At 45.1% G+C, this 15,006-nt stretch overlaps 1 protein-coding gene across 4 annotated transcripts in view; it reads right to left on the bottom strand.

Moving 5' to 3' along the window:
- The window catches only part of PPP1R13B (protein phosphatase 1 regulatory subunit 13B), a 93,737-nt gene that overhangs the window by 44,877 nt on the left and 33,854 nt on the right, over nucleotides 1–15,006 (bottom strand). For all 4 annotated transcript variants that reach the window (XM_090034125.1, XM_090034123.1, XM_090034124.1 and 1 more), the window contains exon 4: nucleotides 7,669–7,736. In XM_090034125.1, coding sequence (XP_089890251.1) covers nucleotides 7,669–7,736 — 68 coding nt within the window. The remainder of the gene's footprint in view (nucleotides 1–7,668; nucleotides 7,737–15,006) is intronic.

Below are 15,006 nucleotides of genomic sequence, written 5' to 3' on the forward strand. Positions count from 1 at the left end.
CCAACACAGGGATGTGCAGGCAGTGGGTTGTGACTCTGCCCCAGACCCTGACCCCACACTGTAACTGTCCTGCGATCCCAGCCACAGCTCTGGCCCTGACTACCCATCCTGCTCCCAGACACTGCTCCCTAACCCACCATGGCCCCATCCGATTTCCTTGGCCAAATGTGCCCTATTTACATGGGTCCCAAGCCAGTCTATATGGAAATTCAACCCTCTCCATCAGGTGCCCCTGGTGGTGGGTGCGGGGCAGACAGGCCAGGTCTGGCAGCAGTGGTGACACTAGCAGTTGCAGCCAGAAGGAGCTGCTGCCACTGGGGCTTCCAGGAAGCAGAATCCAGATGCCATCCCACCCTAGCCCAAGCCCCGCTGTGTGGCTGGGGGCAGCGGGCACGCACCATGGCCTGGGCTACCCCCAGCACCTGGGCCGGATAGGGCCAAGGGACCCACTGCAGGTTGGATAAAAACCACTTGGTGGGCTGGATTTGGCCTGTGGGCCATATTTTGCCCACCCTTGATATAGCTGGATGTAAATAAAATAAGCCTAGCCTTCCCAGCTTCATTCTGTGAATACAGGGGTTGCTGGTTTTTTAAACAACTCCATAATGTTGGCCTTGTATGAAGACCACAGTGTTCGACAATGCTCTTTGGAGTAAAAATTAACTTTAGCAATTCTATAAAGGGCTTAGTCTGTCTGTGTGTCTGCCTGTCTGTCCATAATGCTCTTGGGGGGGGCGGGGCGTGACTCCTGGCAGGGCGGGGCTCCAGCCAGGGCTGAGTCAAGAATGACAGGCAGGGTGGGCAGGGACGGAACACCACCACTCACCACCCCCTCCCAGGAGTGGGGGCGGGGGGGAAGCTTGTATGCGGCCACAGCCACCACCACCTACCACACTACACTGCCACCACTGCATCTGGCTGCATGCATGTTTCCCCACCTGGAAGGCGGCAGTGGCATGGAGCAGAGGGAAGGTGGGGAGTGGCATGGAGCCAGATGTGGAGCAGGGGGGGAAGGGAGTGGCAGCACGTGGTAGGTGGTGGCACACGGCTGGCTGCAGAGTGGTGGCAGCTTGGGGTGGTGGGTGGCAGCAGTCACTGTCTGCAAGCTCTCCCCCCACCTTGCTCCTGGGAGGCAGCGGCGCTGTGGGGGGGTGGGGAGTGGTGCCCATCAAGAATGACGGGGGGATGGAGCAATTCACATTAATTCTGATTTGCTACAGTTCTGATCTGAAGAACAGGTTTTCCTTTCTAGACAAAAGTTCTTTGATCTTCAAAGTTTTGGCAAAGACTTCTGGAAATGGAGAATTTGCTACATCCAATGTTACCTTTCCTATTAAAAATGCACTTTTTATCCAGTTGGAATTTTTATAGATTCTACTTCCTGCCATTGCATGGTATCTCTTCACCAGACTAAAGAGTCCTGTAGTTTCAGGTATTTTTCCCCTGTGTATGTATACGTCTCAAATATGATTACATCATCTTTTAGCCTCTCTCTGAAAAATTTCTTTTTAAAATCACAAAAGTTATAAATTACATTCTTTACCAAACAACATATATCCCCCAAACACTTGGATAATGAAGATTAGGTTATGTAGAACTGCTTTAATAACTGCTTTAATACAACCTGTAGTAGTAACATTCAAAGAACATGTTCCTACTTTTTCTTGTATACTTCTATGCAGTAAGTTCAACTTTTAAATGAATTAGTAAGCTGTAATTCTGCCGTGAGCTCTGACAGCAAACCACAAGTGCAAAACAATCTTCCTCATGTATTTAAAGGTCTACATGGAAGCTACAGTAGGACAAGACCCAAATGCTCAAAAAGTTTTGCATGCACTACAGATCTAAAACAAGCAACTTTTCTGTTATATAGGTCAATACTAAAAATTCACAGGTTTTATAATGAGCACTGCCAATGGCTCACTCCTATTGTACAGAATAGAATGGTATAGGTAGACAGAGTCCTTCAGAGATCTTATTTTAAGCTTATTCTCAGCAAGCCATTCCACAACTTTTAAAATTTTCCAAACCTAGACTCTCAAAAATTCTTTAAATCCCAGGAAGAAAAAGTGTTGGAATGTATGCTGGGAACAGCACATAATGAACTACTGTTTGGGTTGCTGTACAGTACTCTGTATTTAGACTTAATGCCTATTTAAGCTCCACAATAATTTCTTGAGAGCTGTAGCCAAAAGGAAATGCATTCTTTCATTTCCTTACTTTACAAATAGTAAGCCATCCCCTCACCCTCTTACTACCCCCACCAAACACCTACACTGTATTTCGAATCTGTCTGGAAAGACGACATATTTTTCAAGCAATAACTTCTCTTGTTTATGCTGTCATTTTAAGCAGGAACATTCCTACAAAATTATAGCTTATAAACCACCTGCTTTTAATACTGTCACTACAATACTTCTAGTATTTTTGTTTTTAAATCTTGTTTCAGATTAAGTCTCATCCTTAGGCAGACAAAGGTTTTTGGGTAAATGTGATACCTTTTATTAGACTAACCAAATAGTCTGTTGATTTATTTCTGTGTATTAAATGTGAAGTTGTACAACTTCATATACATTTAAGTCTGACAGAGCATTATGTTAAATCAACCTGAAATGTTATGACAATCTAAAAAATAATAATAATAAAAAAGAAATTAAAAAACCCCAAAGTCTTGCATATACTCTATAGTACAGTACTCTGCATACTTCAAGCAGTGCAGCAGTATAACAAAATAAGTCATAAAATGTTGGCTATTATGCCACCAAAGAGCATCACAGATGAAGCAAATGATTATTAGAATTCTAAACAGCTAAATCCCTTTCTGTTCATCAATTCTCAAATGCCAGCATTTTCATGTTCAGCTGATCCCGGTCTCAGGTAAAGGATTTGCCAAGCTGAGGGCTGTCCATACTGTTACTTCATTAAAGGGGAAAACCACAGATGGAGAAACAGCAAATTCCCTAAGGAGATTTTATGTTCCCTTATGTCAAATGAAATACTAAGAGAAGCTGCTCCCTGCCTATATAAATATAGAAAGTAAGAGAGTTTTCCTGTCCAAAAACTGATTTCTCATGACAGCCAGTATTCCCCTACCCCCTTCCAGTCTAAAGATAGCATGATGTCTATTATCTTCTCCAAATGATAGAGTACTTGAACCCAATCTGTTTGTCAAGGTTTTAGCACAATGTACAGCAGCCCCTTTACCACAAAATGCTATTTGAAACCCAAGAAGAGTTCACTACCCACCTCTCAAAATAGATTATCAACTCCCTTTTCTTTCTACTGACAAACACTTCCAAATTAGGAAGGCCTTAAGAAATTAATTTCCATCTGGCAAGAAAATAAAGGTTTCTCTCCAAAAGTTTCCTCTTCTATGTGAGATTCCCCTACACTGATTAACAGTGATCCGAAATGCCCAAGGCATGGGGCACCAAGAGATACCTTGCTAAGGAACCATGAACATCAATTTGAACCTCACCTAAGACTCAAACCAAAGCTTGCTCCTGGTTAACCCAGCTGTAAATGGGTACTTGGTCATTCACGCTGAGGAATCACAGCAAGCAAGATACACTACTTAGCTACACCGCTCTCCTGTGTCACTGGGAAAAAAGTGACAGGTGTTAGCTTGATGAGACATCTAGTCTTGGGTGGACCTTTAACTCCAAAACCCAAAGCAGCACATGAGATCAACCTTAGGTTCTATCATGCACTCCCTGGCAACAAGGTCCCTCCCAGGGCACGTCCAGGAAAGGATGAACAGATCTCCCTTCCAATTTGGTAGAGAGGAATCTGGCATTAGGAAAAGCAAAATAAATTCCAGAGAGACCTGCTCCAATTTCCACATGCTGCTTCCCTTCCCTCTTGAAGAAAGCTGCTATGGTGATTCACAGTATATATTTTCTGTTTCACAGTGGCTGCCACTTCTTGACCAAGAGACCATCTCAGTTGTCACCTCCTTTCCATTTGTAGTCTCACAGTATCTCTGAGCCAACAATATAAACTATCCCCATGACCCCTTGAACTGTACTATCACTGGGGTTTTTTTGTCTCTAATGTAATCAGTGGGCATGTCTACATGTGATGTGATGCTACATCACCATAGCAACATGCAATACGCTCCCACGGTATAGCACGTTGTTACGGCGATGTATGGGCTAAAAATAACCATGTGCAGAGAAAGAAGTATTAAATGATGGCTCAGTAACAACGGCACCATAGGGGCATGTGCATACCCAGTGTTTTCCTTTTGATTTGTTAATCACTATGATCTACTTTTTAAATTCACCTCCTCCTCCTTCCCTTCACTTCTCCAATACTCCTTGATACTTGGCCTTTTTCTCTTCTAGCCTAACCCCTGCCTTCCTGGTCCCCTAACATGCAGCCGTTATTTGGTTCCTTTCTCACCTGGACACATCTGACCGTCTGCTCTTCTTTCTGCCTCCTCTCGGAAATTCCCAAGCTGCAATTCCTCCTGAGACCTGGCAGCTCCAGTCCCACTGGTGTCTCCCATTTCCTCACCTATGTACCAGTGGCCTCTAGTGGATACAACTGTGATCATCTTCCTCCTGGTTTCCTATTTCCAGAAAATTTAACAGGCAAACAGACCCTTTAGGAGGAAGAGCTGTGGAAGCAACTGGAAACAAGCAGAAGCCAATATCCTATGACCATTTCATTTTCTATAGACCATTGTTTCAAAAATCACTGTTATAAAATGAAAATGTTTCTTGTGGCACACATTTCTAGGGCATCAAAATCTTGACAACAGATTGGCTCAAGTACTTGAGTGAGAGGAATGGAGAGACAGCTACCCAGTAATATGGATGCCATTCAACAACAGAAGGAGGGTTGCGCTCTCTCTCTCTCTCTGCTATACAATACAGGTTTTCTAGTGTTATTCACCTAAAGTCTTATTCAAGCTAAAGGAGGTGTGCCATGACTTCAAGGAGTGCCTGGTATCAGATCCAACTCTGAAGCTTGTTCTAAAATGTTGGGTCCACTAAGAAATGGCTCCTCTAAAAATATTAAGGTGCTTTTCCAGTTAACTGTATTACCTAGTTGAATAACAGTTACCCAGCAACAATCCATTCACAACATGAACTAAACCCTACAAATAGCCACACTGATTTTCAAACTCAATTTTTCAAATAAAACTCATTACAACACTAGGACAAGATTGATTTGTTTAATCTTTTCAAAATAAAAACTAAAAAGACACTGCAAAAAGGTAGTACTATTCAATTTCACAATGCAGGCAATAAAACTAAAATTTTATCACATAAATAGAAAAAAAATAGCAATCTTCAGTTCAATTTGGAAATACAATTTCCACTTATGAAAACCTGAAAGCTGACATTTTGCAAAGGAAAAGAAGATTCAGTCTGAAGAAGCTACTTCATGTCCCCAAGTCAAGGGGAAAAGTCCAGTTACACAAATCTCTTCTTCCAACAGGATGCCTTCTTCATAAGAGTGGAAAGAAATTGGGTCATGGGTTCATTAACAATTCCCTCCAAACAGTAGGGTTTGCAAGACTGAAAATAAAACCTAACCCATGGAAAGCAACACTTTCTTCAGTACCGGTGAACATGGCAACTTAAACTTCCTTTTTTTTTTTTATGTACTTTGTTTCTCAGACAGCAAGACATGGATAAAGTATTTCTTTTACAACAATGAATGTCTGAGCATTTTGAGGAAACCTACCCTAAAATCTATTCTAAAAATAAAATGATAGAATCAAAAGAGTATACTTGTAAGCTTGTAACTTTAAAAAAAAAATCACCATTTAAAATTCAAAAAGCAGAGATTATGCAGTTTCAAAGAACATAAAACCCACTATAGATGACAAGCTACTGTTACCACAAACCAATATTGAATGATAATAAAACTGATTTATTGTCACTTCAAAAAGCATTGAAACATTAAGAAAAACATTTTTTAATTTTTCCTACATAGCATTCAATCTAGTCACTCTTTCAGCTTTACCCCAATAACATTATTTTGGAGGGGAAAAAAAAAAAAAAATCAGTATTTTATTATTCTTAACATTGTAAGCATTCAGTAAAACATATACCTGATTACAGAATATTTGCTAACTCCAAATTTTGTAAGCGTCTTCGGTGTTCCATCTGTAGCCAGTGTAATACTCGACATTCCAGTAACAATGAATAAGCCTAATGCATTACGTAAGAGTAAGCCGATTAAACCCTTGATCCTAAAACTACCTCTTTCCCCTCCCCCTCCAGTTTCAAACTTGTCACAGTCATAGTGCTCTCTATGCTCTTCAGAACCTGTATTATTCATGTAATTACCATTTGTGTCTATTTTCATAGGCACCGTGACAATTACTAGTTGAACTGCTTAATGCCAACTGTTGAAATGTTTATGAATGGAAAAATCGAGTTAAATCACAAAGTGTCAGGTTTGTAAATCTGAGTGGAATTTCAGTTGCAGTTCCTACACAGTCAGTTTGTGTTTATAAGCTGGAGTTTGATTTCTTTCTTAAAGTTAACTTACGTGTTTATTTTTTTAACAAAGCTTAAATCAGCTGTAACAATGGTGTGGTATGTAGACAATTACTTAAATAATACCATGGGGTCTGAGTTAGAAATGTTAAACTGTATCAAATTAGGCACAGAGCTGCACTTTCATTCACTGTGAAACTAGACAGAAGGGGCAATTACATCATGTCATGTTTGCCACCCCCAAATTTCAAAGACACAGAGGTTTCGAGTGAAAATTAATCATAGTGATGCTGCTTTGGAGAAGCTATCAAGGGGTTGTATGTTCTTTGCTCACCATAATGCTGTGCTCTCTCTGAACTGTCACCAAGGAAATTTAAGCAGGGAAGGCAGAGCCAATGCTTGAAGTATTAGCAGCAAGTGACCTGTAACTCTACAATAAAATGGTTGTGTGCATCAAGAAAAATGTCCTTCACCACGCTCTCATGGGGACCCTCAATATATAACACACCTATGAGAATAAGGCTTTAGTATGTGTCTGAATAAAAACTAACAAAAAAAAAAAGAGGATAAATACGTCTGTATAAACATGCACAAGTGCAGTTTTAGATGCCAGCTGTTAAGTAACATGGGTAAAAGGCAGCAAATTTAAGCTAGTAATAACTGAAACACGCTGAACAGGCAATCTTCACAGCATACACATTCTTTTAGAGTAGAAAAATACTTCAAAAATTTTACAGGCATAAAAAATCCAAGCAGCTGTTACAAGATTAACACAATATAAATAGAGGTGACTGGAAGGGAATCTCAACCTGCTTAACTACTGTCTCAAAACCTCCTAATCCATAGATACATGTTTCCATGTTAGCCATCATGTAGAGGGACTTGCCAGGTCAGGAACCAGCAGCAGAGAAGTAACCCATGTAAGAACAGAGATATGGATGGGATAGTGTCTGATGTACATGCAACATGGATGATACCCCATCAAACAGTTTGAGGGAGAAAGGAAATGGATACAGGCAGCAGGATAAACTATTCTCTGAATCAAGGGTTTAAACTCTAATCTTAGACCTGCTGTCAAAAATGTCAGGCACCAGTATTTTTAGGATTCTACCAATCCCAATAACAGTAGATGATCTTGATATCAACTTTTAAAATAATATCCAACAATTAAGTGATGATCTGCATAAAAACACTATCATATGTTACATACCCCATTTTCTGTACGTTTCTCCACAGGTATATTTATTCCATTTCTTTGATTTTGGGTCTGACGTCCACCTAGAAATAAAGTATCAATCTTACTAGTGAGGTTTTTTTTTTTTCAATTCAGAATGCTTTCACGGTAGGAACAAAAGTATCAGGAACAATTTACAAACATTTTTAAAAAACTGATTCGTATGAAGTTATTTGTTCTTTTGAATATTCACAAAAATTTGGTCCAGTGGTCGGCAACATTTTTTGGCTGTGGGCCAGAATGACCCAGTTTGGGTCAGGGGTGGACAACAGCTGCCACTTCGCCTCACAGCACCACATGGTCTCCTGCAACAGCAAAAGAAAGTGACTGCTGCAGAAGCACCTTGCCTCCAAACACCACTAAAGCCCCACATTTGTGGGCTTGATCAGATGGTTCTGCAGGCTAGATCTGGGCCATGAACCACAGGTTACCCACATTTGCTTCAGTCATTTAGTAAAAGAATTCAGAAGCAATTGGAGTTGATAGCCTATTAAAGATTTTTTCCTGTTTCAGAGATGGTGGGAGAAGATAATGTTTTCTAAAACGAAGCTCTAATGGCTTTCAATAAAATACTACACATTCCAAAAGAAGTTCAGAAATTCAAGAAGTATTTTGATAAGAGATTTATAAAACCATAATGACAACAAATAAAAGCAGCTGGGTCTATGATCATTTTAAACACTGAAATATCCTATCTGATTGTAATTGCATAAAGTTTCCTTGTAAGTACTAGTTCTACCAGTCCCACCTACGTTAATCCTTATTTTCATTACATTACCCTCTATTGGTGAAGTAAGCAAAAAATAAAAAATGTAGATTTCAGAGCCCTCTTCTTAAAATCTGTATCCATGTGTCTGCATTTTTACAATTCAAACATCCAGGAAATAGTGTTCTCAAAAGGTAATGAACTGTGCACCAAGTTGCCACAGTTTGACTGTGAAAGTTATGTATTTCTGAGCTCACAAGAAGCATTAGCTTCAGCTAACTTTGCAAATACATCTTGGAAACCATTTCCTAAATTCCTTGTATAGCCTCTTACTATAAAACCTGATTCATCTTGCAATAATTACATTAAAAGCTTTCCACACCTAATTTAGAGGGAACACGAATGTTTTCCACGTACAAAACCCTAGGGTCTAAATCATATGTTAGTACAGAGGGGCGCCTTTATGGCTGGTGTGCTGCAGATTAGCCTTCTACTGTCCCCAAGTGCCACTCTGATCCCCTTTCTCCAACCCCATCTCCCGCTCTGCTTTTGGCTCCCTGCCTTACAAGCCACTGTGCTGTCTGTCCCTTCCTTGATCTGTCATGTGCCACCTCTTACCACAGACTGGCCACCCTGATCTTGTACATCTTAAATGGACATTGCACTTTTAAATCAGAGAGGATTGCCAATCATTTAAAATGCATAAATAAATCTGCATGTGCTGAAATTTCTTTATGTATTATTACTCCAACATGATTTGTCTGGTGTTGGAAATGACCTGTGACCACTCTGCACCCCTGTGCAGGTTCAAGGAGATACACTAGTTCCTGTGAAGTTGCAGATCTAATTTTGGTAAAGAAAACAACTGTATTGAAATTGGCTTTGGCACCACAGATATTATTCTCTCTGTTAGCAGCATCATAGAGGAGTTTTATCATCAAAGGATCAAGACATCAGTGCCTCAAGGATACATACAACATTCCTTTGCAAATATGATAAACAAGTTAATATAGCCTTGAAACCTTTTCAACTTTTACAAACCTAAACCACTATTATGCTCCAAGTGCCCACCATTGTTAAACTGATTAGCAAAAAAATAAACAAATCGAACAATTAAGATAAATTCAAAGGGGACTGATAAAAAGTCAATCAAAACTAAAAACCCAGTTTTTACAAATGGCCAAATTTGTTGAATGGTGTGAGAGAACTGAGCATGTGAATATGAGTCTCACTTAATCCCTTCACATCATTTGACTACCACAAATCCTGTATGTACAACTATAGCCTGAAAGTATTTTTGCAAACTGACCATGATCGATCCTACTTTGATTGGATAAATAAGATTCTTTCACTTACACCAGTCCCTTAAGACTGGTCTCAGTTTAATACAACACTACTCAATGTAAAGACTTTTAGAAAGAAGCAAGCAGAATAGGAAAGAGGAGATAGTTACCATGCATTACCCCCATTTTTCCTGCTTATTCTGGGCACTGCCAACTAGTTGATCTAACTGATTAACTGACCAGCAAAATCCTATCTACTATATAAACAGCCAGAGCAGAACTCTCTAGACATCCTGAGATTAGGAAGGACCGGGGAGCAGGGGAGGGTGCAGCAAGACTTAGACCCGAGTCAAAAGGCTGAGTTACTCGAAAACAGTTCACATTCTAGTCTGATGAAATGTAAAGACTATCCCAGCAGGAAGGAGGAAATTACCACACTTTCTCAGATACCACACACCACCAAATAAAATGCTTGCTTTTGAGAAGACAGAAAAAACTCAGGGGGAAGGAGGGGGAGGGAAAGATGTTTCCAGAATTATGGCCAGAGGCAGAGCTAGTAGGGACACCTAGGCACACATGCATCACTTTAGTAGATGCTGTAGGAGAAGCAGTTGGGTGGGTTTTTTGGTGTTTTTTGTTTAAGTTCCAAAGGAAACAAGAATCTCCCCCCTTTCCCCTCTGTGGTATATCCAGTAGGTCTGTGCAAAACAGCAAGTAGTTTCTTCAGATTTGGCCAATTTGGAGGGACAGTGATTCAATTCGATGATTCAAATTACTGTCCCAATTTGATTCAGCAAATTCGAATTCGGGGAGGGTAGTAGGGCAGCAGGGCACAGCAGCAAGTGGGCCTGTCGTTCCCTGCCATCGCGGACAGGGCAGTTCCGGCAGCAGGGCGGTAGTGAGGTGCGGACACAGGGAGCAAAAACTGAGCCCAGCTGTGGCTCACCCCTGTGCAAAGATCAGGGGCCCACTGCACCACATCTGGGAGGTGCCGCTGGGATCAGATTGGCCTATGAATCAGCCCGGCCAGGGCCCGATTCACCGTGAATGGAGCCCTGGCCAGGCTGGGCCGGGTCATGGGACAGTTGGAGCCCAGCAGCTCTTCCAGAGGCAGCGCGGTGTCATGGAGCCAAGGAGGGGGGCACGTGGGCCCTTCATTTTTGAATGGGGCATGGGCAGGCCGCACCTGGGCTCAGTACCTGTGCCTCGCTGCCGCAGCCCTTCCTCTCCCTGGCCCTTTCCCCTCCTCCCGCTCCTTCCCTTGCAGACTCTCCCACCTGGAGAGGGAGCATGTGTGAATGCGCACATGCACTCAGCCCCCACAATTTTTTTTTCCTCCCTCCACCTATGAGTAACTATGGAAAATCATGGTTACTCAAAACTGTGCACTGTGGTTGGCAAAATGGAATACAGAATATTAACCGCAGATAGTCAAAACCGTGGTTGGCCAAACCATGGTAGGTGAGGGAAACCTGTACTGGCCCCATTGTCGGTGACCATGAACCCATGGGAGATCTCATTCTGCTCAACAAGCCACCCCTGCACCATGAGGTTCATGGTCACCATGATATCCCTTGCTATGGGACTCATTCATCACCCCTGCTTGAAGGAGAGCCTGCCGATGTCCTAACTGATCGCACCAGTGCTCTGTGAGCGAGAGGTAGGCATGATCTCCACCCCAGCTGTTCCACATGTTCAAGGTGAAGTGCAAAGCTATCTGTGGACCTGCCTTGTGCAGCTCCTCCTTCAAGTAATCTTTGCATGCCTCATACAGGGAGGGCACCACTGTCCTGCTAAAAGGTGGTGCATGTGGGCACTTGGTAAGATGGGGCCACGAGCACTATGAGCCACCTGAACCCTGGAAGCTCAGTAAAGGAGAAGGGCTGGCCATCCAGAGCAAGTGTCTCCCCAATGCTCTGGGGGACCTCACTTGCCTTGGGAATGTGCCCTACAGCTCCACTTACCTCTATGCTCCACGGTGAGGGATAGGGGCACTGGAGGGGTGGGGAGTGGGGCTTGGGCTCGCACGTGGTAGCCGCTGCTGCTTACCTGGAGGCCCATGACAGCGGTGATGGCCGCTGCCTACAAAACCTCCCATTCCCATTGCAAAGCCATGCCTGGAGCTGTGTGGCCAGCTGCCGGGCAGCAGCTGCAGTGTGGCGGTGGCCAGGCGGCACACAGCCACCCCCCACCACCAACTTGTGTTGAGCATGGCTCTATGGCAGCAGTGGGAGGTTTTGTACACAGTGGCAGTCACCGCTGGCACAGACGGCCCCACAGGTAAGTGGCAATGGCCACCCATGCCAGAGATGACTGCCGCTGCATACAAAACCTCCTGCTGCCACCGCAGAACCATGCCCAGAACTGTGTGGCTGGTGGCAGCGACACAGCGCGGGGTGGTGGTGGGGTTGGGAATGGCTGCATGCTGCCCAGCCACCACCAACCCATGCTGTGTTGCTGCCACCAGCTGCACAGCTCTGGTCATGGCTCCATGGTGACAGCAGGAGGTTTTGTATGGAGCAGCAGTCACCACTGGCCAGGCAGCCCCACAAATAAGCGGCAGTGGCTGCCCATGCCAGCAGAGACTGCCACTGCCTACAAAACCTCCTGCTGCCACTGCGGCATTGTGCTCGGAGCTGCGCAGCCAGTGGCAGTGGCGCAGGGTGGTGGTGGGAATGGCTGCATGATGCCTGGCCACCACCACACTGCCACTGCTTCCTGGCTGCACAGCTCTGGGCACGGCTCCATGGCAGCAGTGGGAGGTTTTGTAGGCAGCAGCCATCACCACCATCACAGGCCTCCAGGTAAGGGGCAGCAGCCATTGCATGCAAGCCTGCCTCCCCCCTCCCTCTCTGTGGCTACAGAGCCAGCCACGGAGCTGTGCTCTGGCCGCATGCTAGCCTCCCTGTCCCCCTTCCCTGGGCAGGCAGCCGGACAGCATGTGTGCGGCCCGCACATGGCGGGCACCACCACACTGCACCCCATGTCGCTTGCCCGCAAAGCCCCCCACAGAGGGGCACCCCTGCCCTCACCCCCTGGCCCTGCTCCCAGATGCGATGTGCCGTCTGGGGCCAGCAGCCCCCCCTGCTCCCTCAGCCCCCAATCATCTTCCCCAGCCTTGCCCCATAGCCCAAGTCCCACTTACCTCTAGGATCCAGGGGTGAAGGGCATGGCTTTGCGGTGGCAGCACTTGCACGCAAAGTCCCCTCACCCTGCATGCAGCTGCCACCACCCCGCACTGCTGGAGCCATGCAGCCAGTTGTGGGGCATTCCGCTGCATGCAAGCCGCCCATTTCACCCCCCAGCTAGGTGGCACGTATGTGGCCCTCACACGGTGATTGCCACCACACTGCTGCTGCCGAGCCTTGCGCCACTTGCTGCAAAGCCGTGCAGGTGGCCGTGGGATGGTAGCGCAGGGTACAGTGGCAGAGTTGCAGTGGCGGCCACCATGTGCGAACCTCCTGTCCGGCCGGCCAGCAAGTGTGTGGCCCACAGAATGTCAGCCTTGCCCGCACCCCCTGGCTCTGCTCATGGGGGTGGGCACAGGGGCACACTCCCCCACTTCTTGATATACCCCACCACCACCTTCCCTTTCCAGCATCCTGCCCTGTCCCTTCCCCCCACACACCTTCTGGGGTGGGCATCTGTGTCTGGATGTCTGTGGGTCTTGGGGGCTGTTGCAAGGGGCATCAGGAGGACTGTTGACATTGTGGGGGGGGGGGAGGGGCCTTTAATCTTTATCATGGATTTTGGGTTTTTAAAAATCAGAGAATTTGCAGTTTTAAATCAGAGAAAACCAGGACCCCTGATGATGACACACTGTCAGGGAAAACACTATTTCTTTTTGTGGAGGGAAAGAATCAAAATAGATTAACAAGAACAAATAAGAGGATTGTGGGGGAAGAATAAGTTGAAAGGAATGCATAGGGATAACAATAGGGACTGTAGGCAAGGGTAAGTAGGAAAGGATTGGATGTAATTTACAAAGAGAGCCTAGCGAGCAAGAGACAAGTTAGCAAGCCAGAGCCTTTCAGACACTGCTGCTCCAAGAGAGACACAGCACACAAAAGGCACAGATCACTTCAGACACAGCTTTATATGCTGTTTCTACGTCCCTCCCCCAGAGCACTGTGACTGCAAGGGAACTCAGAAAAAGATCACAGTCACTGGCCAGCCACAGATGTCAATATCAGAGCAGTCTTCCTCCCCACCCTGCCCCCATAAGTGGAAGATTCCCCCACCCCCTTCCTCTTCTCAGCTTCTGTTTGCTGCAAGCCTTCCAAATCTCCACAAGTTGATTCAGAGACTTCCAATTTGATTCAGACCTTTTAATGGGTCTCCTGATTCAATCTGGATTCGGAGATTTGGCTGCTGAATTGGGCCGAACCTCCTCCGAATCGAATCGACTACCAAAGCTTTGCACAGCCCTAATATCCAGTCCCCTCCCATTCCCACATGCTTCCCACCCCTCCGCCACTATTCCTGCTGACCAGGAATGGAAGAGCTGTACAGTCACTTCTGGTCTGCTTCAGTCAGACTCTGCAGGTAGCCAGGCTCAGCCAAGGACAGAAACAGGAGTCCTCTTCCCCGTCCTGTCCGTCCCAGTCCCCATCCCGCCCCACATTTTTCTTTGGACCAGGACAGGAACAGCTCTGTCAGCTTCCTATCCCCAGAGCAGCTAGGGACAGCAACAGCAGCAGGTGGGGGAAGGGGGCAAGGCAGGGAGGGAAGATTCTTACCCAAGTGCACAGTCAGGTATGCCCCCCCCGTTGGGTGGACATGCAGTCACCCCTACAGCATTGATGGCTGCTCTGACACCCCCATTTTCCAAAATCCTGAGTCTGTCCATGGTTATGGCTGTCTAGAACAAAAACATCACCTAGTCTTTAGTTCATTCACTTTCCTTTTTCCTTCTCCAAGAAAAACTAGTTTTAATTTTCATAGCTGACCTGCCAGTAGCTTCTGGCTCCTCAACCAAAAGCTGAAACTGTAGCTACTGCTAAATACTGGACTCTATGGGAGGATCTAGAATTTTGAAGAAAGCTAAAAAAAGTCTGCAGGGCTGTGAAACAGGAGAAGAGAAACCAGGAACAGGTAACAGCCAAATTGCCAAAGAAGGGAGAGCTTGATTAGTAGCATGTTAAGACTGCTAGGAGTGACCAGGAATAACTGTCACAAGCTGGCAGAGGGTACATTTAGGCTGGATATAAGGAGGCGCTACTTCATTGTCAGGGCGGCTAGGATCTGGAACCAACTTCCAAGAGAAGTGGTGCAGGCTCCTACCCTGGGGGTTTTTAAGAGGAGGCTAGATGAACACTTTGCTGG

This window comes from Crocodylus siamensis, chromosome 2 (genome assembly GCF_052110815.1).
Source record: "Crocodylus siamensis isolate JL-2025a chromosome 2, ASM5211081v1, whole genome shotgun sequence".
Lineage (NCBI taxonomy): Eukaryota > Metazoa > Chordata > Crocodylia > Crocodylidae > Crocodylus > Crocodylus siamensis.